This window comes from Macaca nemestrina, chromosome 20 (genome assembly GCF_043159975.1).
Source record: "Macaca nemestrina isolate mMacNem1 chromosome 20, mMacNem.hap1, whole genome shotgun sequence".
NCBI lineage: Eukaryota > Metazoa > Chordata > Mammalia > Primates > Cercopithecidae > Macaca > Macaca nemestrina.
In genome coordinates this window covers 18,503,889-18,524,361 of record NC_092144.1, presented here as the reverse complement: position 1 = coordinate 18,524,361, position 20,473 = coordinate 18,503,889, and the positions used below count along the sequence as shown (strand labels likewise).

General features: G+C 54.5%; 1 protein-coding gene across 16 annotated transcripts in view; it reads left to right on the top strand.

Annotated features, from left to right (window-relative positions):
- Positions 1-20,473, top strand: part of LOC105469980 (BLOC-1 related complex subunit 8) — a 48,923-nt gene that overhangs the window by 2,046 nt on the left and 26,404 nt on the right. For 3 of the 16 annotated variants that reach the window (XM_071087019.1, XM_011729866.3, XM_071087020.1), the window contains exons 2-5: positions 2,947-3,059; positions 3,856-3,920; positions 7,457-7,567; positions 9,367-9,442. In XM_071087019.1, coding sequence (XP_070943120.1) covers positions 2,947-3,059; positions 3,856-3,920; positions 7,457-7,567; positions 9,367-9,400 — 323 coding nt within the window. In that variant the 3' untranslated portion in view covers positions 9,401-9,442. Of the gene's footprint in view, positions 1-2,946; positions 3,060-3,855; positions 3,921-7,456; positions 8,263-9,366; positions 9,443-11,549; positions 11,569-11,771; positions 12,112-12,766; positions 19,998-20,473 lie in introns of those variants that run through there. The other 13 variants (XM_071087018.1, XM_011724571.2, XM_011728050.3 and 10 more) reach the window with 11 other exon arrangements.

Here is a 20,473-nt window from a genome sequence, read left to right as displayed (position 1 = left end):
CTGAGGCTCAGAGAAGCCCTGCTCTCCCAAATTCAAGCTTTTAGCTTTTCTTGTGATCATGTAACCTAATCAGTTGAAATTGGTATTAAAAGAAAGGAACAAAATGCCAAGCTCCTGAATTAGGTGGAGGGGACATCTGTTAAGCTTGGTAGTCAGGGAGGGTCTTGCGCAGGAGGCGACATTTGAGCAGACCTGAGGGATGAAGGAGAGCCAGTGACGGAATGGTGTCTCTGGGTGGGAATAGCAGGTGCAAAGGCTCTGAGGTGACAGAGTGTTCAGAGCTCTGCTGTAATGAATAAAGGAGCGATTGGTCACATACAGGCATTTATTTTATTTTATTTTATTTTTTTGAGATAGAGTCTTGTTCTGTTGCCCAGACTGGAGTGCAGTGGTATGATCATGGCTCACTGCAACCTCCACCTGTCAGACCCAAGCAATCCTCCCACCTCAGCCTCCTGAGTAGTTGGGACTACAGGTATAGATCACCATGACCAGCTTATTTTTGTACGTTTTTGTAGAGGTGGGATTTCACCATGTCTCCCAGGCTGGTCTTGAATTCCTAGGCTGAACCCATCCTCCTGCCAAAGTGCTGGGATTACAGGTGTGAGCCACCACACCCGGCGTTGGTCTCAAATTCTTGTCCTCAAGTGATCCTCCTACCTCGTCCTCTTGGGCAGTGAGAAAGTTATTTTGGGCAGTGCTGGGAGGTCCAACGAAGAGCCAGGGATGGAGGGCAAGAAAGGCAGGGAGGTCAGCAGCAGCCGGAACATGCAGGGCCCTGCATGTTCCAAGACTCTGTCTCAAAAAAAAAAAAAAATTTCATCAGGAGACATCTGCAGGGGAGAAGGGGAAACAGGGCACGGCTGGCTGGTGAGGAGGCTGAGTGAGGGGCACCTCAGGTAAAATCCGCAGAGGGAGGCCTCAGCCTGGGCCTGCACAGGAGCCCAGGGGGATAAGTTAGGCTCCAGGTTGTTGTTCCAGTGCCCAGCGAGGGACACAGGTTTTCATATCCCTCACTGGTGAGTGGCAGCTGAGGGCCTCCTGGGATGTGAACTTCCAGGCACTTTCGGGTCCTGTGGGCATGCTTTGAAGAAGAGTCCCCGGTGTGGTCACGGGGGCAAAAAGAATGCCGGGAAGTGCAGTAGGCAGCAATGTCCACTACCAGTGGGTTTGAGAGGGAAACATGAGAAGAGTTCACCGGGGTCCGGGCACAGTGGCTCATGCCTATAATCCCAGCACTTTGGGAGGCCGAGGCAGGAGGATCACTTGAGACCAAGAATTCAGGACCAGCCTGGGCAACATAACAAGACCTTGTCTCTATTTTAAAAAATGAGCCAGGCGCGGTAGCTCACGCCTGTAATCCCAGCACTTTGGGAGGCTAAGGTGGGCGGATCACAAGGTCAGGAGATCGAGACCATCCTGGCTAACACAGTGAAACCCCGTCTCTACTAAGAAATATAAAACGTTAGCCGGGCGTGGTGGCGGGCACCTGTAGTCCCAGCTATTCGGGAGGCTGAGGCAGGAGAATGGCGTGAACCCAGGAGGCAGAGCTTGCAGTGAGCCAAGATTGTGCCACTGCACTCCAACCTGGGCAATAGAGTGAGACTCCGTCTCAAAAAATAATAATATTGGGAGGCCAAGGTGGGCGGATCACGAGGTCAGGAGATCGAGACCATCCTGGCTAACACGGTGAAACCCCGTCTCTACTAAAAAATACAAAAAAACTAGCTGGGCAAGGTGGCAGGCGCCTGTAGTCCCAGCTACTCGGGAGGCTGAGGCAGGAGAATGGCGTAAACCCGGGAGGCAGAGCCTGCAGTGAGTCGAGATCCAGCCACTGCACTCCAGCCTGGGCGACAGAGCGAGACTCCGTCTCAAAAAAAAAAAAAAAAATAATAATAATAATAATAAATAAATGAAAAAACTAGCCAGGCATGGTGGTTCACACCTGTAGTTCTAGCTCCTCTGGAGGCTGAGGTATGATGATGGCTTGAGGCTGGGAGTTTCGAGACTGCAGTGAGCTGTGATCGCACCACTGCACTGCAGCCTGGGCAATAGAGCGAGACCCTGTCTCTAAAAAAAAAAAGTTCAATCAAGCTGGCAAGGCACGGTGGCTCACGCCTGTAATCCCAGCACTTTGGGAGGCCGTGGTAAGCAGATCATGAGGTCAGGAGATCAAGACCATCCTGACCAACATGGTGAAACCCTGTCTCCACTAAAAATATAAAAATTAGCTGTGCGTGGTGGTGCGTGCTTGTAATCCCAGCTACTCAGGAGGCTGAGGCAGGAGAATCACTTGAACCAGGGAGTCGGAGATTGTGGTAAGCCGAGATTGCACCACTGTACTCCAGCCTGATGACAGAGCAAGACTCTCCAAAAAAAAAAAGTTTACTCCTTATGAACTCATCACTCATTATGTCCTCTCATTTATGTCCTCTTTTTAAAATTTTTTATTTTTTTATGTTTTTTTGAGATGGAGTTTTGCTCTTGTTGCCCAGGCTGGAGTGCAATGGCATGACCTCAGCTCACTGCAACCTCCACCTCCCAGATTCAAGTGATTCTCCTGCCTCAGCCTCCAGAGTAGCTGGGACTACAGGTGCCCGTCACCATGCCTGGCTAATTTTTGTATTTTTAGTAGAGATGAGTTTTACCATGTTGGCCTGTCTGGTCTTGAACTCCTGACCTCAGGTGATCTGCCCACCTCAGCCTCCAAAGTGCTAGGATTACAGGCGTGAGCCACCGCACCCAGCCTCGTTAATGTCCTCTTGAGTGAGCCCTGCCGTGACCACTTCCTCCAGCCTGTCATGGGCTAGGGGTGACCTAGCTGCTGAGGGATACACCAGATGCCCCCTTTGCTCCGGCTGGACTCAACACTTGAGCAATGAGGAGGCTGATGCTTTGTCTCCCCATACCCGCCCGACCCCTACCACCTGTGGACCCTGTATCCAGTCACGGACAAGTTCACTGAGAGCGTCTACGTCCTGGCCAACGAGCCGTCCGTGGCCCTGTACCGGCTGCAGGAGCACGTGCGTCGCTCCCTCCCCGAGCTGGCCCAGCACAAGGTGAGCTGGGGCCTGCTGGGAGGAGCAGGGGCTGTCAGGGCAGGAGTCAAGGCTGGGACACCAGTAAGGAGGCATGTGGTGGCAGAGCCAGGTCGGAGGCGTGGTGGACAGATCTGGGGTAGATTTTGAAGGAGGTGGTAAGATGTGTGTATTATTAGTTCATTCTCTTGCTGCTATAAGGACATACCCAAGACTGGGTAATTTATAAAGAGATTTAATTGACTCACTGTTCAACAGGGCTGGGGAGGCCTCAGGAAACTTACAATCATGGCAAAAGGGGAAGCAAACACGTACTACCTCACATGGCAGCAGGAGGAGAAGTATGAGTGCCCCATGAAGGGGGAGGCCCCTTTTTAAAACCACAAGATCTCGTGAGAACTCACTTATCAGGAGAACAGGATGAGGGGAACTGCCTATATGATTCAGTTATCTCCACCCGGTCCCTCTCACAACACACGGGGATCATGGGAACTACAATTCAAGGTGAGATTTGGGTGGGGACACAGCCAAACTATACTATTCTGTAACAGTTATGACCCGCGTGGCAAGGAGGCAGCCGTCTGATGATCTAAGGGAAGGGTGTGCCAGGCAGGGAGAACAGCCTGTGCGAAGGCCCTGAGGCATAGTGGCCAGGTGTTCACAGAAAGCCCAGACCTGTGAGGGAAGGAAATTGCAGGAGGAAAGTTCTCTGCATCCACCCTGCGGGCTCAGGGGAGCCCCAACCAAGAGAGCTGGGAGGAAGGCCCTCTAGGTGGGGGTGGCCTCCCTTGCCAAACATCTCCTGCGCCCCCTACAGGCAGACATGCAGCGTTGGGAGGAGCAGAGCCAGGGAGCCATCTACACTGTGGAATACGCCTGCAGGTGAGCGCGCCACAGCCTCTCCGCTGCAGGGCCACCTTCTGCTGCTCTGGCCTCCTGGGCGTTCAGAGGCATCCCAGCCATCTGCCCAGTAAGCCCCACCCTACCACGATTAACCTGGCCAGGGCCCCAGGTGGATCTCTTCCCTGTGCTGAGCCCCTCCCCAGCTGCCACAGAAGACGGGGATAAGGATTCTGGAAGATGCTTCCAAGGACCAGCATTTCTGTCCCACAGCCAGGACCACAGATGGGCCAGTGGGGTAGATGGCAGCCAGGGGGAAGCCCAAAGCACAGATAAGGCTGTTTATTTTTAAATTTTTTTTGAGACAAGAGTCTCACTCTGTCACCTAGGCTGGAGTGCAGTGGTGCGATCTCAGCTCACTGCAACGTCCGCCTCTCAGGTCCAAGCAGTTCTCCCGCTTCAGCCTCCCGAGTAGCTGGGACTACAGGCGCCTGCCAACTCGCCCGGCTAGTTTTTGTATTTTTAGCAGAGATGGGGTTTCGCCATGTTGGCCAGGCTGGTCTCGAACTCCTGACCTCAGGTGATCCACCTGCGTCAGCCTCCCAAAGTGCTCAGATTACAGATGCAAGCCACCATGCCCGGCTGGTGTTTCTTTTTGTTACTGAACCCTTGCCTCCTGCGCTTTGATTCTGTTCCTCATGACTGTATTCCCAAGCCTTATTCCGGTTGCTTGGGTTGCCCAGTTGGCCTTGGAAGTTCCTCGACTTTGCACAGATATGCTGTTCGCCCCTGACATGGGCTGTAGGCCATTTTGGTGGTGGCTGAACGATGCTCCTGGCAGTTCCCCTGGTGTGTTGCTGTTTGGTTGTGTGGGCGAAGGTGCCTAGACAAGAAACCCTGCTGTTGGAGCAGCATTCTGCCATTGGCAGCCTTGGCCCCCTTGGTGGGACAAGGTGTGACCAGACAGACAGTATCTTCCTTAGCTCAAGGAAAAGAAAAGAAATAGGAGTTTCTAGAGCTGGGCATGGTGGTGCACGCCTGTAGTTCCAGCTACTCCGGGGGCTGAGGTGGGAGGATGCCTTGAAAAGGAGTTCAGGGTCAGCCTGGGTGATACAGCCAGACCTCTTCTTTAAAGAAAAAAGAAATACGGCCGGGCGCAGGGGCTCACGCCTGTACTCCCAGCACTTTGGGAGGCTGAGGTGGGAGGATCACTTGAGCCCAGTAGTTTGAGACTAGTCTGGGCAACCTGGTGAAACCCCATTTCTACAAAAAATACAAAAACTAGCCGAGTCTGGTGGCACACACCTCTAGTCCCAGCTACTCGAGATGCTGAGGTGGGAGGATCGCTTAAGCCTGGGAGGTTGAGGCTGCAGTGAGTGGAGATTGCACCGCTGCACTCCAGCCTGGGCAACAGAACACGACCCCGTCTCAAAAAAACAAAAAAGAGGCCGGGCGCGGTGGCTCACGCCTGTAACCCCAGCACTTTGGGAGGCTGAGGCGGGCAGATCACGAGGTCAGGAGATCGAGACCATCCTGGCTAACACGGTGAAACCCTGTCTCTACTAAAAATACAAAAAAATTAGCTGGGTGTGGCAGCAGGCGCCTGTAGTCCCAGCTACTCAGGAGGCTGAGGCAGGAGAATCGCGTGAACGTGTGAGTCGGGGCTTGCACTGAACTGAGATCGCACCACTGCACTCCAGCCTGGGCAACAGAGTGAGACTCCGTCTCAAAAACAAAAAAAAGGAAAAAAAAAACAAACCTGTGCTTTCTTCCTCTAGCTGTGGCATCTAATCCAGGAATCTACGCCATGGGTGGCTAAGCACAGTTCATTTTAACTCATGAAAATGAAATCAGGCCAGGCGCAGTGGCTCACGCCAGTAATCCCAGCACTTTGGGAGGCCGAGTGGGCAGATCATTTGCGGCCAGGAGTTGAGAACAGCCTGGCCAACATGGTGAAACCCCATCTCTACTAAAAATACCAAAATTAGCCAGGTGTGGTGGTGGGCACCTGTAATCCCAGCTACTTGGGAGGCTGAGGCAGGAGAATCGCTTGAACCCAGGAGACGAAGGTTGCTGTGAGCCAAGATTGTGCCCAGTCTGAGCAACAGAGTGAGACTTTGTCTCAAAAAAAAAAAAAAAAATTTAAAATTAGAAAATGAGGCTGGGCGCAGTGGCTCACACCAGTAATCCCAGCACTTTGGGAGGCCGAGGCGGGAGGATCACCTGAGGTCAGGAGTTTGAGACCAGCCTGACCAACATGGAGAAACCCCATCTGTACTAAAAATACAAAAATTAGTGGGGCGTGGTGGTGCATGACTGTAATCCCAGCTACTCGGGAGGCTGAGGCAGGAGAATCGCTTGAACCTAGGAGGTGAAGGTTGTAGTGAGCTGAGATTGTGCCATTGCATTCCAGCCTGGGCAACAAGAACAAAACTCCGTCTCAAAAAGAAAGAAAGAAAGAAAACTAGTAAATATTCAGCTCTCAAGTCCCACTAGCCACATTCCAAGTGCTTCTCAGCCATCTCAATGAATGAAGAACATTTTCATCACCACAGATGTTGCCCCAGACATCACTGGGCTAGGCGGGAGGCCAGCGAGCATTTGTCTATAATGAAATGTGTATTTCTTTTTAATTTAATTTTATGTATTATTATTTTTTTGAGACAGGGTCTTGTTCTGTCACCCAGGCTGTAGTGCAGTGGCGCAATCACGGCTCCCTATAGCCTTGACCTACTGGGCTCAAGTGCTCTTCCTACCTCAGGCTCCTAAGTAGCTGGGACCACAGGCGAGTGCCACCATGCCTAGCTAATTTTTACATTTTTTGTAGAGATGGGACTTCACTATGTTACCCAAGCTGGTCTCAAACTCCCAGGCTCAAATAATTCTCTTGTCTCAGCCTCCCAAAGTGTTGGGATTACAGGTCTGAGCCACCACATCCAATCAGATTTTTCTTTTCCTTTTCTTTCTTTTTTTTGAGATGGAGTCTCGCTCTGTCGCCCAGGTTGGAGTGCAGCGATCTCAGCTTACTGCAAGCTCCACCTCCCAGGTTCACACCATTCTCCTGCCTCAGTCTCCCAAGTAGCTGGGACTACAGGTGCCCGCCACCATGCCTGTCTAATTTTTTTGCATTTTTAGTAGAGATATGGGTTTCACCGTGTTAGCCAGGATGGTTTTGATCTCCTGACCTCGTGATCCACCCGCCTCGGCTTCCCAAAGTGCTGGGATTACAGGTGTGAGCCACTGCGCCAGGTGTTTTTACTTTCCTTTTTTTTTTTTTTTTTTTAACACCCCGATTATCAGTAGTAACGACTGAGATACTTTTTATGACATCTTTATACACTGATACCTCCTTCAAAACATTAGATGTTTCAGTGGCAGATAAGTGAATATGCTGTGTTGCATAGACATCATTTAGTCATAGCAGGGGAATCTAAAATGTAAGCCCATTGTGAGTCCTCGGGGAGACCCACAGAATCACCAAGGTACCCACCGAGCTCTGGTGGTGACCTCTAGTGCTGGGGCGTAAGACAGTTACCTGCAGGACTGGGGCACTGACCAGGCCTGTCCTCCCGTTTCAGCGCCGTGAAGAACCTGGTGGACAGCAGCGTCTACTTCCGCAGCGTGGAGGGTCTGCTCAAACAGGCCATCAGCATCCGGGACCATATGAATGCCAGTGCGCAGGGTCACAGGTAGCTCCTGGGACCGCCCACCCCCACTGCCACTCTCAGCCGCAAGGACTGTCTCAGCTGCGCTGGGAACCACTGCTTCTCGCTTATTAGAAAACTTTCTCTTTCCTCTTGTCCTGGTGTCTGGTGACCTCCTCTTGTCCTGTGGCATCTATAACCTGAGTTCAGTCACTTAATACCCAGGTCCTGAGCTCTGCTGTGTGCCTGGCCCTGGGCTGGGTGCTGGGGACATAGCAGTGACCAAGGCAGACAGGCTCACAAGGAGACATACGACAACCAGGTAAACATGGCAGACAAGAGCATGTCAGATGTGCTGTGAAGAACTCCACGGGGCCCCTCCTGGGAGGTGGCATGAGTGACATGCAGACAGAGACGATCTGGGGGCAGATGGAGTTCCACGCAGGGCAGTGGTGAGGGCAGATGCTCTGGGGCTGGGTTCCCTGGGAGTGTTCGAGAAGCACCAAGAAGGCTTCTATGGCTGGAGCGGGCCAGCTGGGGGGAGATGGGGCCAGGGAGATGGCAGGGGCCTCTCCCTGTCCCATGACCCAGAGCCAAGGGAGGCTTCAAGCCGAGGACCAGCGGTCTGAAAACAAAAAGCACTCACAGTGCTTGAACATTGGAAATAGAGTTTTTGAAGAGTAGCTCTTCTTTTTGTTTTTTCTTCCCATTATAACTTAATAAATACGCTTATAAACACACACTCATGTGCCGGGGGCAGGAACATCGCCTTGGGATGTGTCTGGCTTCCACAGATTAGGGTTCTGGCAGGCCTGTCCCCTGCTATGCAAAAGAAAGCATCTGTGTTGCTTAACTAAAACAACAAGAATTGCAGAAAGAACACTTGAGTGTATGTGTAAGAATGGGAGTGTAGCAATCTTCCCTCAAAGGGTAGCATGAAGGGTTTATCTGGGCTCTCTTGCATCTGAAGAGGAGCGGTATTGGGCTTTTCTGCCATGGGTTGGTGTTGGCAGTTGGAACTAGACTTCACTGAAAAGGCATAGCTCTTACTATCAACTCAGGGTTTCCAAAAATGCTTTTATATGCCCTGTTTGTGCCTGCTGTTTCAAAAACGCAACATGCCCCTGAAAGACATTAGTAGCAGCTTGAGTTGCTGCTAACACCTCTCTGTAAGCCCTATGGGTTTGAAGTGCCCAGTCCTATGTGAATGAGTCCCAGATGTGGCCTCTGGAGTGCCTCGTCCCACTTTTAAAAACATACGTATATATTTTAAATAGAAACGTGGTCATGATACCTTCCCCGGGCTGGTCTCAAACTCCTGGGCTCAAGCAATCCTCTCGCCTTAGCCTCCCAAAGTGCTGGGATTACAGGCGTGACCCACTGGGCCCGGCCATTTGTCACTTTTTTTTGGAGACAGAATCTCACTTTGTCGCCCACGCTGGAGTGCACTGGCAAGATCTTAGCTCACTCCAGCCTCCCGCTCTGGGTTCCAAGTGGTTCTCCTGCCTCAGCCTCCCGAGTAGCTGGGATTACAGGCGCACGCCACCACGCCTGGCTAATTTTTGTATTTTTACTAGAGATGGGGTTTCGCCGTGTTGGCCAGGCTGGTCTGGAACTCCTGACCTCAGGTGATCCACCCTCCTCAGCCTCCCAAAGCGCTGGAATTACAGGCATGAGCCACAGCACCTGGGCCACTCGCCCTACTTTTAAGGAGGATGCCCCAGAAGCTCAAGCCAAAGGTCTTCCGAGACCAGAGTGTCACCCAAACATGCACTCCAGCTAGCTGAGCAAGCCTTGTGGCCTCTGACCTTGGCCTCATGGATGCTGCACGTGTTTTGTTCCAGCCCGGAGGAACCACCCCCGCCCTCCTCAGCCTGATCCTGGAAGAGACTCAGGGCACCCCAGCCTCCGCCAACCCAGGTCAGTGCCGAGGGTAGCCACAAGCCTCTCTCTGCTCTGAACTAACCAACCCACCCGCTTGGCAGTCAGCCAGGCACCTACTTGTCTAACCACTTGGGGTTTCTCACTGGGCTTGTGGGATGGTTTCAGAGGTGGCAGGTGGAGGGGTGTCTGCGGGTCCAGAATGTTCCACCCTGCTGCTCAGGGACCATGTCAGCCCATCTTTCCCACTCTCTCTCTGCCACCTTCCTCTCTCTTTTTCAGGCCATAGGCCCTATGCTAGTCCCAGAGATTTCTACCCCCCAAGACAGAGAGGGGAGCCCACATTTCCTCTATCCTACCACATGCCAGCAGCCTGCTTTACCCATGCACAGTCTCTCAGGCAGAGCCCAGCATGGGCAATTACCCACCTATCTCTGGGACCTCCCCACCAATCCACTGCCTAACTGCTGTGTGACCGAGCAAATTAATCCCCCTCTCTGGTCTCTGCATTTCCTTTCTGTAAAGGTGGCTCATCAGGTGACTGAGAGGGGGCAGGGCATAGTGACGGATGTGCTTTGGAGCAGTCAGCTATTGCTACATAACACAGCATCCAAAAACTTAGTGGTTTACAGCCCCAGTAATTAATCTACTCACTATTCTGCACTTTGGGCTGGGCTCAGCTAGGCGGTTCTGCTGCTCTCTCTGGGGCTCGCCCATGCGGTGCTCATGGGAGCTCAGCTGCAGCTGCATAGTCGGGGGCCCTTGACCAGGACTGCTGGCAGCAGGCATCAGGTTTTCCTCGTGGCCTCCCCATCGGGCCAGCCTGGGTTTCTCCTGGTGGCTGGGAGCCAGGAGAGTAGCTTCCATGCAGAGTGCCGGTTTCACATTTGTGGGTGGCCCATCTGTTGAGGCCAGTCACGTGACCAGGCCCAGGATCAGATGGGAGAGGACCATACAAGTGCAGCGGGAGCTATGGGAGGCATGGCTGACCACTCTTAGAAAGTGTGGTGCCAGGAAAGATCTGATGTGTCACCATTCTATATCTGTGATGGGCAGACGCAGGCAGGTTGAAGGGGCCCCGGGGACTTACCAAGCCTCTGCCTGTTGGCCAGGCACTGTGATTGTCCTTGGTGCCATGGAAGCCCTCTCAGAGGTCGAGAGGAGGCAGGTGGAGACAAAGCCTCTGTACACCTTTCAAGCTGTAGCCCCAGAGCCCAGAGGCAGCTGAATTCATGTGTCCAGTCAGAGAGCACTTAGTGGGCACTGCAGTCAATCAGAGAGCACTTAATGGACACCACAGGCAGCATGCATTTATTGAGTACCTCTGGCAGTTGATGCACACTTCCTGAGCACCTGTTCATAGCAGGCTTAGCTCTGGGTGTGGGGTGGTGAGGAATCCCACAGGCTGAGGGGTGGCCTGGGAGCTTTCTGGGGGGCCTGAAGCAGGAGGGGCTGCCTGAGGGGGTCAACAGCCTACTGCCCTAAGCAGCCCTACCCATACCCCCAACCTAGCCTCTGTCTCCCCAGTCCCATCCCCCACACCCTGGTCACTCCTACTTTGTGCCTCAAGGTCACTGTCCGTCTGCCCTCCTCACTCCCCAGCGTCTGCTGTCCCCTCCGCTGCTGCTCCCCGGCAGGATTGCTCTGTGTCTCATCCACCTTTGTCCCTGTGGAGTCCCTCTCCTCTCCCCAGAACCACCAGTTCCATGCCCCATCTCAGAGTCTTTCCTTTTTTCTTTCTTTCTTTCTTTTTTTTTTTTCCTTTGAGATGGAGTCTTGCTCTGGTCACCCAGGCTGGAGGGCAGTGGCACGATCTTGGCTCACTGTAACTCTGCCTCTCAGGTTCAAGCGATTCTCCCACTTCAGCCTCCCGAGTAGCTGGGACTATAGGTTCCTGCCACCTCACCCGACGAGTTTTTGTATTTTTAGTAGAGACGGAATTTCACCATGTTGGTCAGGCAGGTCTTGAACTCCTGACTTCAGGTGATCTGCCCGCCTTGGCCTCCCAAAGTCCTAGGATTACAGGCATGAGCCACTGCACCTGGCCTCAGAGCCTTTCATTCCCACTTTTCCCCCAAAACTGCACCCCTTGGGGTCATCAGTGACCTTCACAGGGTCAAGTTATCCCCCTCCTCTCCACTCCCAGGACCTTAAGCACTGCCCCGTTTTACAGAAGAGGAAAGCAAGGCCCCGAGAGGTAAGGCAGCCAGCCCAGGGTCATCGCCCATGCCCAGAAATGCCAGGATTCCCACCCAGACCTCTGACCACCAAGCTCCACCTTAGCCTGGTCCAGGTTCATCCCTCAGGTGCCGCCTCATGCCTTGAGTCTGCCTCTCTGACCACCCTGACCCTCGTCCCCGCTCGCCAGCCTGACCGAAGCTGGGCCAAGCAGAGACTGAAGACTGAATGAGTGCGGCCAGCACCCTCCTCCTGCGCCTGCCCCTAGCCTCCAGGCCCAGCCGTCAATGTTCCCAGAAGTGGCTTACTGCTCCTGGACTCTTACTGGCCCCCCATCGACCCTTGGACCAATAACTGCCATCAAAATAATCCTGATTGGCCGGGCACGGTGGCTCAAGCCTGTAATCCCAGCACTTTGGGAAGCCGAGACAGGCGGATCACGAGGTCAGGAGATTGAGACCATCCTGGCTGACACGGTGAAACCCTGTCTCTACTAAAAAATAAAAAAACTAGCCGGGCGAGGTGGCGGGCGCCTGTAGTCCCAGCTACTCAGGAGGCTGAGGCAGGAGAATGGCATGAACCCGGGAGGCGGAGCTTGCAATGAGCTGAGATCCGGCCACTGCACTCCAGCCTGGGCGGTAGAGCGAGACTCTGTCTCAAAAAAAAAAAAAAAAAAAATCCTGATTATGCACCTACCAACTCCCTGGCCCTGGGCTAAAGTCTTCACAGGGGTCATCTCATTTTATCCTCAGACAGCCCCCAAAAGCAGGTCTCACCCCCAAATACAGATGGACAAAGAGAGGCTCTGCCGGGCATGGTGGTGGGCACCTGTAATCCCAGCTACTCAGGAGGTTGAGGCATGAGAATCACTTGAACCCAGGAGGCAGAGGTTCCAGTGAGCCAAGATGGCGCCAGTGCACTCCAGACTGGGTGACAGAGCAAGACTTTGCACCCCCCGACCCCCGACCACCACACACACACACAAAAGGCACAGTCAGAGAAGAGCAGACCGCGGCCTGGTTTGGTCCCAGCCCTGCCCGTCTCTGATGTGCTGTGTGACATAGGCCTGGCGCTGGCCCTCTCTGGGCCTCCCTCCCTCCCTTCCTTTCTTTCTTTTCTTTCTTTCACCTGGTGCTGGCCCTCTCTGAGTGCTCTCCCCTCCCCTCCTCTCTTCTTCTTTTCCAGGATCTGGCTGTCACCCAGGCTGGAGTGCAGTGGCATGATCTCAGCTCACTGCAACCTCTGCCTCCTGGGCTCAAGTGATCCTCCTGTCTCAACCTCCCAAGTAGCTGGGACTACAGGCGCACACCATCACCCCCAGCTAATTTTTCGTAGTTTTTGTAGAGATGGGGTTTCACCATGTTGGCTAGGCTGGTCTCAAACTCCTGAGCTCGTGATCCTCCCACCTCAACCTCTCAAAGTGCTGGGATTATAGGCGTGAGCCACCGCACCCAGCCTTGGTTCTCCCTTTCTTCATCTGGATAAGGAAGGCTGGACTGTACCTTCTCTACAGGCTAAGCTGGACACTCGCATATCTGCCCTCCCAACCTGCATTCTGCCTCAAGCAGCGACGCCCACCCCAGGTTCAGGCCACATGGAGAGGCCACCCCTAGTTCCAGGGGTGGATGTTGCACCTCGGCCTGGCCAATCAGAGCTGCTGTGTCCTAGGTTCCCAGTGATTGGTTCGAGATGGACACGTGACCCAATGAGAGGCCTTCCTGGGAGTTCTACCGGGAGCATCAGGAAGGTTGAGCTGGGTGGATGGGAACGGGGCAGGGACGAGGGGGTTCCAGGGGGGACCTGAGAACATTGCCTGGGGCTGTGGATCCAACTGTACCTGACATTAGCCAATTTCATTTCTTCGGTTTCATGGACACCTGAATTATGATTTTTGCCAAAATGGCTTTGAGTCCGTTTCTGCTGCTGTTTGCAGAAGGGCCTGCACTGACCTCTGTGAATGCCAAGCCTGGGTGACCAGGCCTCCACAAGTTATGCATCTCCAAGGCCAGCTGTGTTACCCCAGAATCCCTTGTTCCAGTACAATGTATTAGGGAGGTCAGATAGAGTTGTTTGGGGTTGAGGCAGGTTCCAGTCCCACTACTCTGGGAGGGTCCCTCATCTTGGCACTGTGGGGTGGTTGATGGAGACGGGTGGGAAGAGCAGGGGTGCCCCGAGGGAAGACAGAGGGCATCCTACTGGGACATTGGGCCTGTCAAGGTGTCTGAAGGCCTGGAAAGAGGGTTCAGCCCTACCTCTCCTCCTCCTAGGGCACACTGGGGGGCCTCTGCCATTATACCACCTCTCCACTGTCCCACTCAGCTTAGGAGTGAGGAGCCGCCTAAAGCCACCCCATTTAGGGCCCTGATTGGTGTGTGGCCTCCAGAGTCCTTCTCCCTTCTTACTTGCTCTGAAGGCATCTCTCAATGTCCATCTGTCCTCCATGCCACCATTTATCCAGCAAACACTGATGGGTATTTGTGAGCTAGACAGTCCAGCACTGTCTTGCTCAGACCTTCAGGAGAAACTGGCAGCAGAATGGAATTATCGCCTGCCTCCCAGGACCTGCCTAGGAAGACTGGGGCACTAGGAGCTGGGGGTAAGGGAGGCAGGTGTGGGGGACCCCACCAGACCCTTCTAGGGCGCTGAGTCACTCAACCTCTGGATGTGACCTCAACCAGCGACTAACAGTTATCTCTCTTTTTTTTTTTTTTTTTTTTTGAGATGGAGTCTCACTCTGTCTCCCAGGCTGGAGTGCAGCGGCGCAATCTCAGCTCACTATAACCTCTGCCGCCCGGGTTCAAGCCATTCTCCTACCTCAGCCTCCCATTGTCCTACCTCAGCCTCCCAAGTAGCTGGGATTATAAGCACCTGCCACTGCACCCGGCTCATTTTTGTAGTTTTAGTAGAGACGGGGTTTCACCATCTTGGCAAGCCTGGTCTTGAACTCCTGACCTCGTTTTCCAAAGTGCTGGGATTACAGGTGTGAGCCACCGCGCCCGGCCCAGTCATCTCTCTTAAAAGGAGTCTAGGCTGGGTGCAGTGGCGCTCGCTTGTAATCCCAGCACTTTGGGAAGTCAAGACTGGAGGAACCCCTGAGTTCAGGAGCTAGAGACCAGCCTGGGCAACATGGAGAGACCCTGTCTCTCTCTCTAAAAAAAAGAAAAAAAAAAAAAAAAAGCCGAGCATGGTGGCTCATGCCTGTAATCCCAGCTTTTTGGGAGTCCGAGGCGGGCAGATCACCTGAGGTCAGGAGTTCAAGACCAGCCTGACCAATATGGTGAAACCCTATCTCTACCAAAAATATAAAAAATTAGCCGGGTGTGGCGGTGCGCACCTGTAATCCCAGTTACTTGGGAAACTGAGGCAGGAGAATCGCTTGAACCCGGGAGGCGGAGGTTGCAGTGAACGGAACCGAGATGGAGCCACTGCACTCCAGCCTGGGTGACAGAGTGAGACTCTGTCTCAAAAAATAATAATAAATAAATAAAAGGGGTCTGATCAGGACTCTGGGTTTTCAGACACCTCGTAACCCCAAGTCCCAGGGTTTGTGGGGGCGCTGGTTAATTCGCATCTCATTTGAATGCTCCCTAGTCCTTTTTGCCTGGAGGGCGCCCCCGCCCCCTCTAGCCGCCAGGGGGCGCAAGAGGCAAAGCGTTGGCGAGAAGCTCGGCCTCCAAGCGGTCATTGTCTGCAGTCCTGGCTGGCCCCGGTGGGCACACTGTGACCCTCCACCCTTTTTCACTCTATATGCTGTCGCTCCCATTTTTCAGAGAGCAAACAGGTTCTGAGAGGCCAGAGGGCTCTGAGAACAAGAGCTCGCAGCCTCCGTTGTCAGGGTGGAGGGCAAGGGCGCTCCTAGAGCTCCCTCAATAGCATTTACTGGCCAGGCGCTGTGGCTCACACCTGTAATCCCAGCGCTTTTGGGAAGCCGAGGTGGGCGGATCACTTGACGTCAGGAGTTGGAGACCAGCCTGGCCAACATGGTGAAACCTCGTCTCTACTGAAAATATAAAAATTAGCTGGGTGTGGTGCCCACCTGTAATCCCACTTACTCTGGAGGCTGAGGCAGGAGAATCGCTTGAGCCCCGGAGGTTGCAGTGAGCCGAGATCACGCCACTGCACTCCAGCCTGGGCGACAGAGGTAGACTCCATTTCAAAAACAACCAGCTGGGCACAGTGGGTCACACCTGTAATCCCAGCACTTTGGGAGCCCAAGGCGGGTGGATCACGAGGTCAGGTGATCAAGACCATTCTGGTCAACATGGTGAAACCCTATCTCTACTAAAAATACAAAAATTAGCTGGGTGTGGTGGTGCACACCTGTAATCCTAGCTACTTGGTAGGTTGAGGCAGGAGAATGGCTTGAACCCGGGAGGCGGAGGTTGTGCCACTGCACTCCAGCCTGGCTACAGAGCAAGACTCTGTCTCAAAAAAAAAAAAGCATTTACTTCCGGCAGAACTCCAGAGATGGGTGGGCAGCTAGAAGAGACAGCTCTCTGTGCCATGGGGCATCCAAACAAGAGCGTAGCGCTCCCGAGGCTGGAGATCACCAAGAAAGGATCCCAACCCTGATCTGCAGATGGGGTAAAAGGAGACCCATAGAGGGCAGCGACCTGCCCCCTGCTTCATCCACAGTGGTCAGGACAAGAATCAGACTTCTGCTGGGTTTTTGTCCTTAGCCCTTGGTCTGAGTCCTTGTTTTTATTTCAGACCTGCTCTGGGTTCCTGGAGAGTCCTGCACACTCAGGACCCTGGAAAGCCTTTTTTTTTTTTTTTTTTTTTTTTTTAAAGCCCTATTGTATCCCTGAACAAGGCTTCTGGATGCCCCAGGCTTATCCCCCACTCCCTTTCACTGCTTAGACCTTCTTTGAGATTCTTTAGTTCTTCAAGAAACCCATGGAGACTGTGCGCAATGGCTCACACCCGTAATCCCAGCGCTTTTGGAGGCCAAGGCAGGAGGATCACTTGAGCCCAGGAGTTCGAGACCAGCCTGGGCAGCAAGTGAGACACCCGGTGCACCTCAAAAAATATTAAAAAATCAGCCAGGTGTGGTGGTGCGTTCCTGTGGTCCCAGCTACTTGGGAGGTGGAATCGAGAGGATCACTTGAGCCCAGGAGTTCAAGGCTGCAGTGAGCCATGATTGCACCACTGCACTCCAGCCTGGGCAGCAGAGCAACTCTGTCTCTAAAAAACAGAAAAACCCATGGAGGCACCCCTTTGGTGCCACCATGTACTGGGCTCGGGCCTAAGGAACCCCCAGGCTGGGGGAGACAGAACCAGCCACACACTCCACCCCGCCCTCTGGATCAGTGCTAAGCTGGAAGCAAGGATGGGGAGGTGGAAGGATCCTAAATGGTAAGAGGATAGGAAGGCTTTTGGAGGAGGGAACATAGTAGGTGGACCTTGAGGGCTCCTCTTGGCTCACTGCAACCTCCACCTCCCGGGTTCTAGCGATTCTCCTGCCTCAGCCTCCTGAGTAGCTGGAATTACAGGCATGTGCCACCATGCCTGGCTAATTTTTGTATTTTTAGGAGAGATGCGGTTTTGCCATGTTGGCCAGGTCCATCTCGAACTCCTGGCCTGAAGTGATCCACCCACCTTGGCCTCCCAAAATACTGGGATTATAGGCATGAGCCACCACGCCCAGCCTATCCGCACTTGTCACATGAGTAAGGAGGCCCCAAGGGGTGCAGTGACCATCCTGAGGTCACACAGTGAGTGGGCGGCACAGTGTTGGGGGACTCGGTGTTCTTTAACCTCGGGGGCCCTCCCTACCCACTGGGCCATACGTCCTTGCCACGGAAGGTCCTTCAAAGCCTTCCCCTGGGAGAGGGGAGAGAATCTGGAGGAGGGAGAGTGGGGACAGCTTCTTCACCTCCCCAAGCCTCCCACCCCAGCCTTCTCCTCCATTCCCCACCCCCCGCCTCCCCCATCTCCCAGACCCCCTTCCCAGGTCACCCTTCTCCCTCGCCACCCACTCTGGCCCCTTCTATCCTTTCCTCCTCACAACCTTCCCCTCTACTCTCCAGCTCTTACCCTAGCAGCTAAGGGTGTCCCTTCATCTGAGAAGAATGAGGTTAAGACTCTTGGGGGCCCTGCTAGGGGACACAATTAGTGGTTGGGGACGGTATAGGATAGGAACAGAGGCAAAAGGACAGGGGACAGACTATGAATAACAAGATGGTGCCCACCAGAAGAAGGGGGCTGGGAAGTCGGGGTGCATGAGGGCCAGCCCCAGCCAGCTTCGCTCTGCCGGGCTAGCCCTTCCCCCAGAGCTGGCCCAGCTGCCGGCCTCACGTAACCAGAGCCTGCCTGTTGCATCAGAGGCGGGCGGGCGGCCTCGGGTAAACAGAGCAGCCCTCCGGGGGCCCAGGGCTCCCCAGCCACCGCCACACTCCCCAAGCCTTGTTCTGCACCATGGAGTGGAGGCAGAAGCCCCCAGCCTGGCCCAGGCCCTGGTGTGTCCTTAGGACACCTGAGTGTGTGGCACTGGACACTGGATGGGGACAGGAAGGACCCCGTGATAACACAGTGTGAACTCTATAGTTTTTATGTCCAAAGAAAAGTTGTGCTCAGACTAGAGGCCCACACTGCCCATGTCACAGATGGGTAAACTGAGGGGTGGGGAGAGACACGAGCCTCCCAGGCGCCCTGTTCCCTGTCTCAGTGTCCCCCACACTCTAGCATCTGCCACATGCCTCCCCCTGAGTTTGGGGGACCAGTCCCTCTCTTCTCTGGAGGAGATGGACACCAGGCAGCTTTGCAGCCCCCCTGCTCTCCACCTGTATCTGCCCCTCCTCTTCACCCCCGCCCCCTGTTCTGGCTTCACCTTCCTCATCTCCCCCGGCCAGAGAATGTTCTGTGCTCTTCTTCCTCTGCACTTTTGCAAGTGCTTTTCCCTCTTGAAAGAGCCTTTCTCAGGTCTGGTGTAGTGGCTCACACCTGTAATCTCAGCACTTTGGGAGGCCGAGGAAGAAGGATCTCAAGCCCAGGAGTTTGGGACCAGCCCGGGCAACATAATAAGACATCCTCTCTACAAAAAAAATTAGCTGGGCTTGGTGGTGGCGTGCCTGTAGTTCCAGCTTCTGGGGAGGTTGATTTGGGAGGATTGCTTGAGGCCAGGAGGTCGAGGCTGCAGTGAGCTATGATCATGCCACTGCACTCCAGCCTGGGCAACAGAGTGAGATCCTGCCTTGAAGGAAAACACAAGAAAAACCTTTCTCCTAGTGGCAAACTCCTACACATACTTGAAAGCCCAGCACAAATGCCCCCTCTTCTGAGAAACCCTCCCTAACTCCTCTGGCACCGCCCTTCCCCAATTCTGGCCTGTCCCAGCCTCCCATCCCTCCCTCTGGCCCAAGACTGACCCCACAGGGCTAGGGGAGTGCATGGATCCCCTCCCTGCCTCAGACCCGGGGCGGGGCGGTGGGGGGAGGTGGTGCCCAGCCCAGGGCCATCTTTATCCTGTAATTCTTTTCACATTGATACATTCACCAACCCCCGCTCTGATCTTCCTGTGGGTCTGGCCTGTGCTGGAATCCCAGGGGAAGGGGTAGATTTAGAGATCTGGGCTGGGGTCCAATCTGGAAGGCTCCTCACAACTGACCTTTGAAGTTTAGAAAACAGCCTCTAGCGGGAAGAGGGAGGGAGAGGGGCGTGGTTGGTGGAAGCATTGTGGTTGTCTTGGACTGTGGAGAGGCAGGCGGAGCGGGGTTGAGGGACCAGTAGCTGCGGAGGGTCTGTCACTCCCTGTGGGGGCACGTATCTGGCCCCGGGAGGCACAGTTGAGTGAGGCCACACAGGCGACCCCAGAGCCCCGTCTTGCAGTCTTTCCATTCTAGTGAGCGCGAAGGTCAGCGTTGCCTGCGAGAAGGGCTTGGTTCCTCGGGTCGACGGGGTCCGGGATCGGAGTTCTATTTCGCTCAGGATGGAATTAATCCAGGCAAGTTGGGCCGAGTTAGGAACAGGTTTAGAATTAGGGTTAGGGTCACAGTAGGGTCAGGGGTCGGCAGTAAGGTCAAGGGCGCCCAGTGAGGGCGGGGAAAGCCTGGCCAGTCTGATCCAGACCCCTCCCTTCGTCCTGCTTCTTCCTTATCCGCGCCCCCACCCCTGGCGCCCCAGCATCCTTTCGCGTCTGAGTCCCAGGCCCATGAACTCCCGGGGCGGGGCCACGCCCAAGTGCCCGCCCATCGCCGCCTCCAGGGTGACGCCCTCTATGCAAATAAGCCCGTCACGCCCAATCAGCTCCCGGGGGCAGGGCCGCCCGCTCCCAAGGCACCTGCAGCAGCGGGCCCCTGATCTTCGTGCAGCCGCCGCGGGTCCGTGCGCCCAGCGTCCCAGGGCTCAGGCCGAGCAGGTGCGTGTCATATCGGGTTGAGGCTCCTGCGGTGTCCTCTGAACGGCTTCTGCGGGCTAGGTGGGTTTTGGAGGTCCGGGTGTACTGCTGGGCGTCGCAGGGTGGGGTGTGTGTCTAAAGGGGTGTGTGTCGTGGGGTTGTGAGTCCCGGAGGTTGTGGTAGGAGGGAGTTGTGTCTCCAAGGGGTGTGTATCTGAGGTGTGTGGATCTGGAAGTTGTGTGTCCAAGGGCTCTGCGTCTGAGGTTTGGTGTGAGTCGGGGAGTTGGAGAGTTAGCTGTGTGTCCAAAATCGTGATGCAGGGAGGCCCTATTATGTGTCTGTGAGCTCTATGATGTGGCATGCGATGTCCCTCTCTCCTGGTGTGCACTCCTTTAGCATTAGCGCGTCCCCTGCGCACAACCCTATGCCTTCCTTCTGTGGGTGTACACTCGTTTGTCACAGCAGGACGGTAGGCATAAACCTTGGAATGGGGGAGCAACAGCTGCCTGGGCCAACCCTCCTCCCTCTGCCTCAATGACTGTACCTAGGACTTGGGT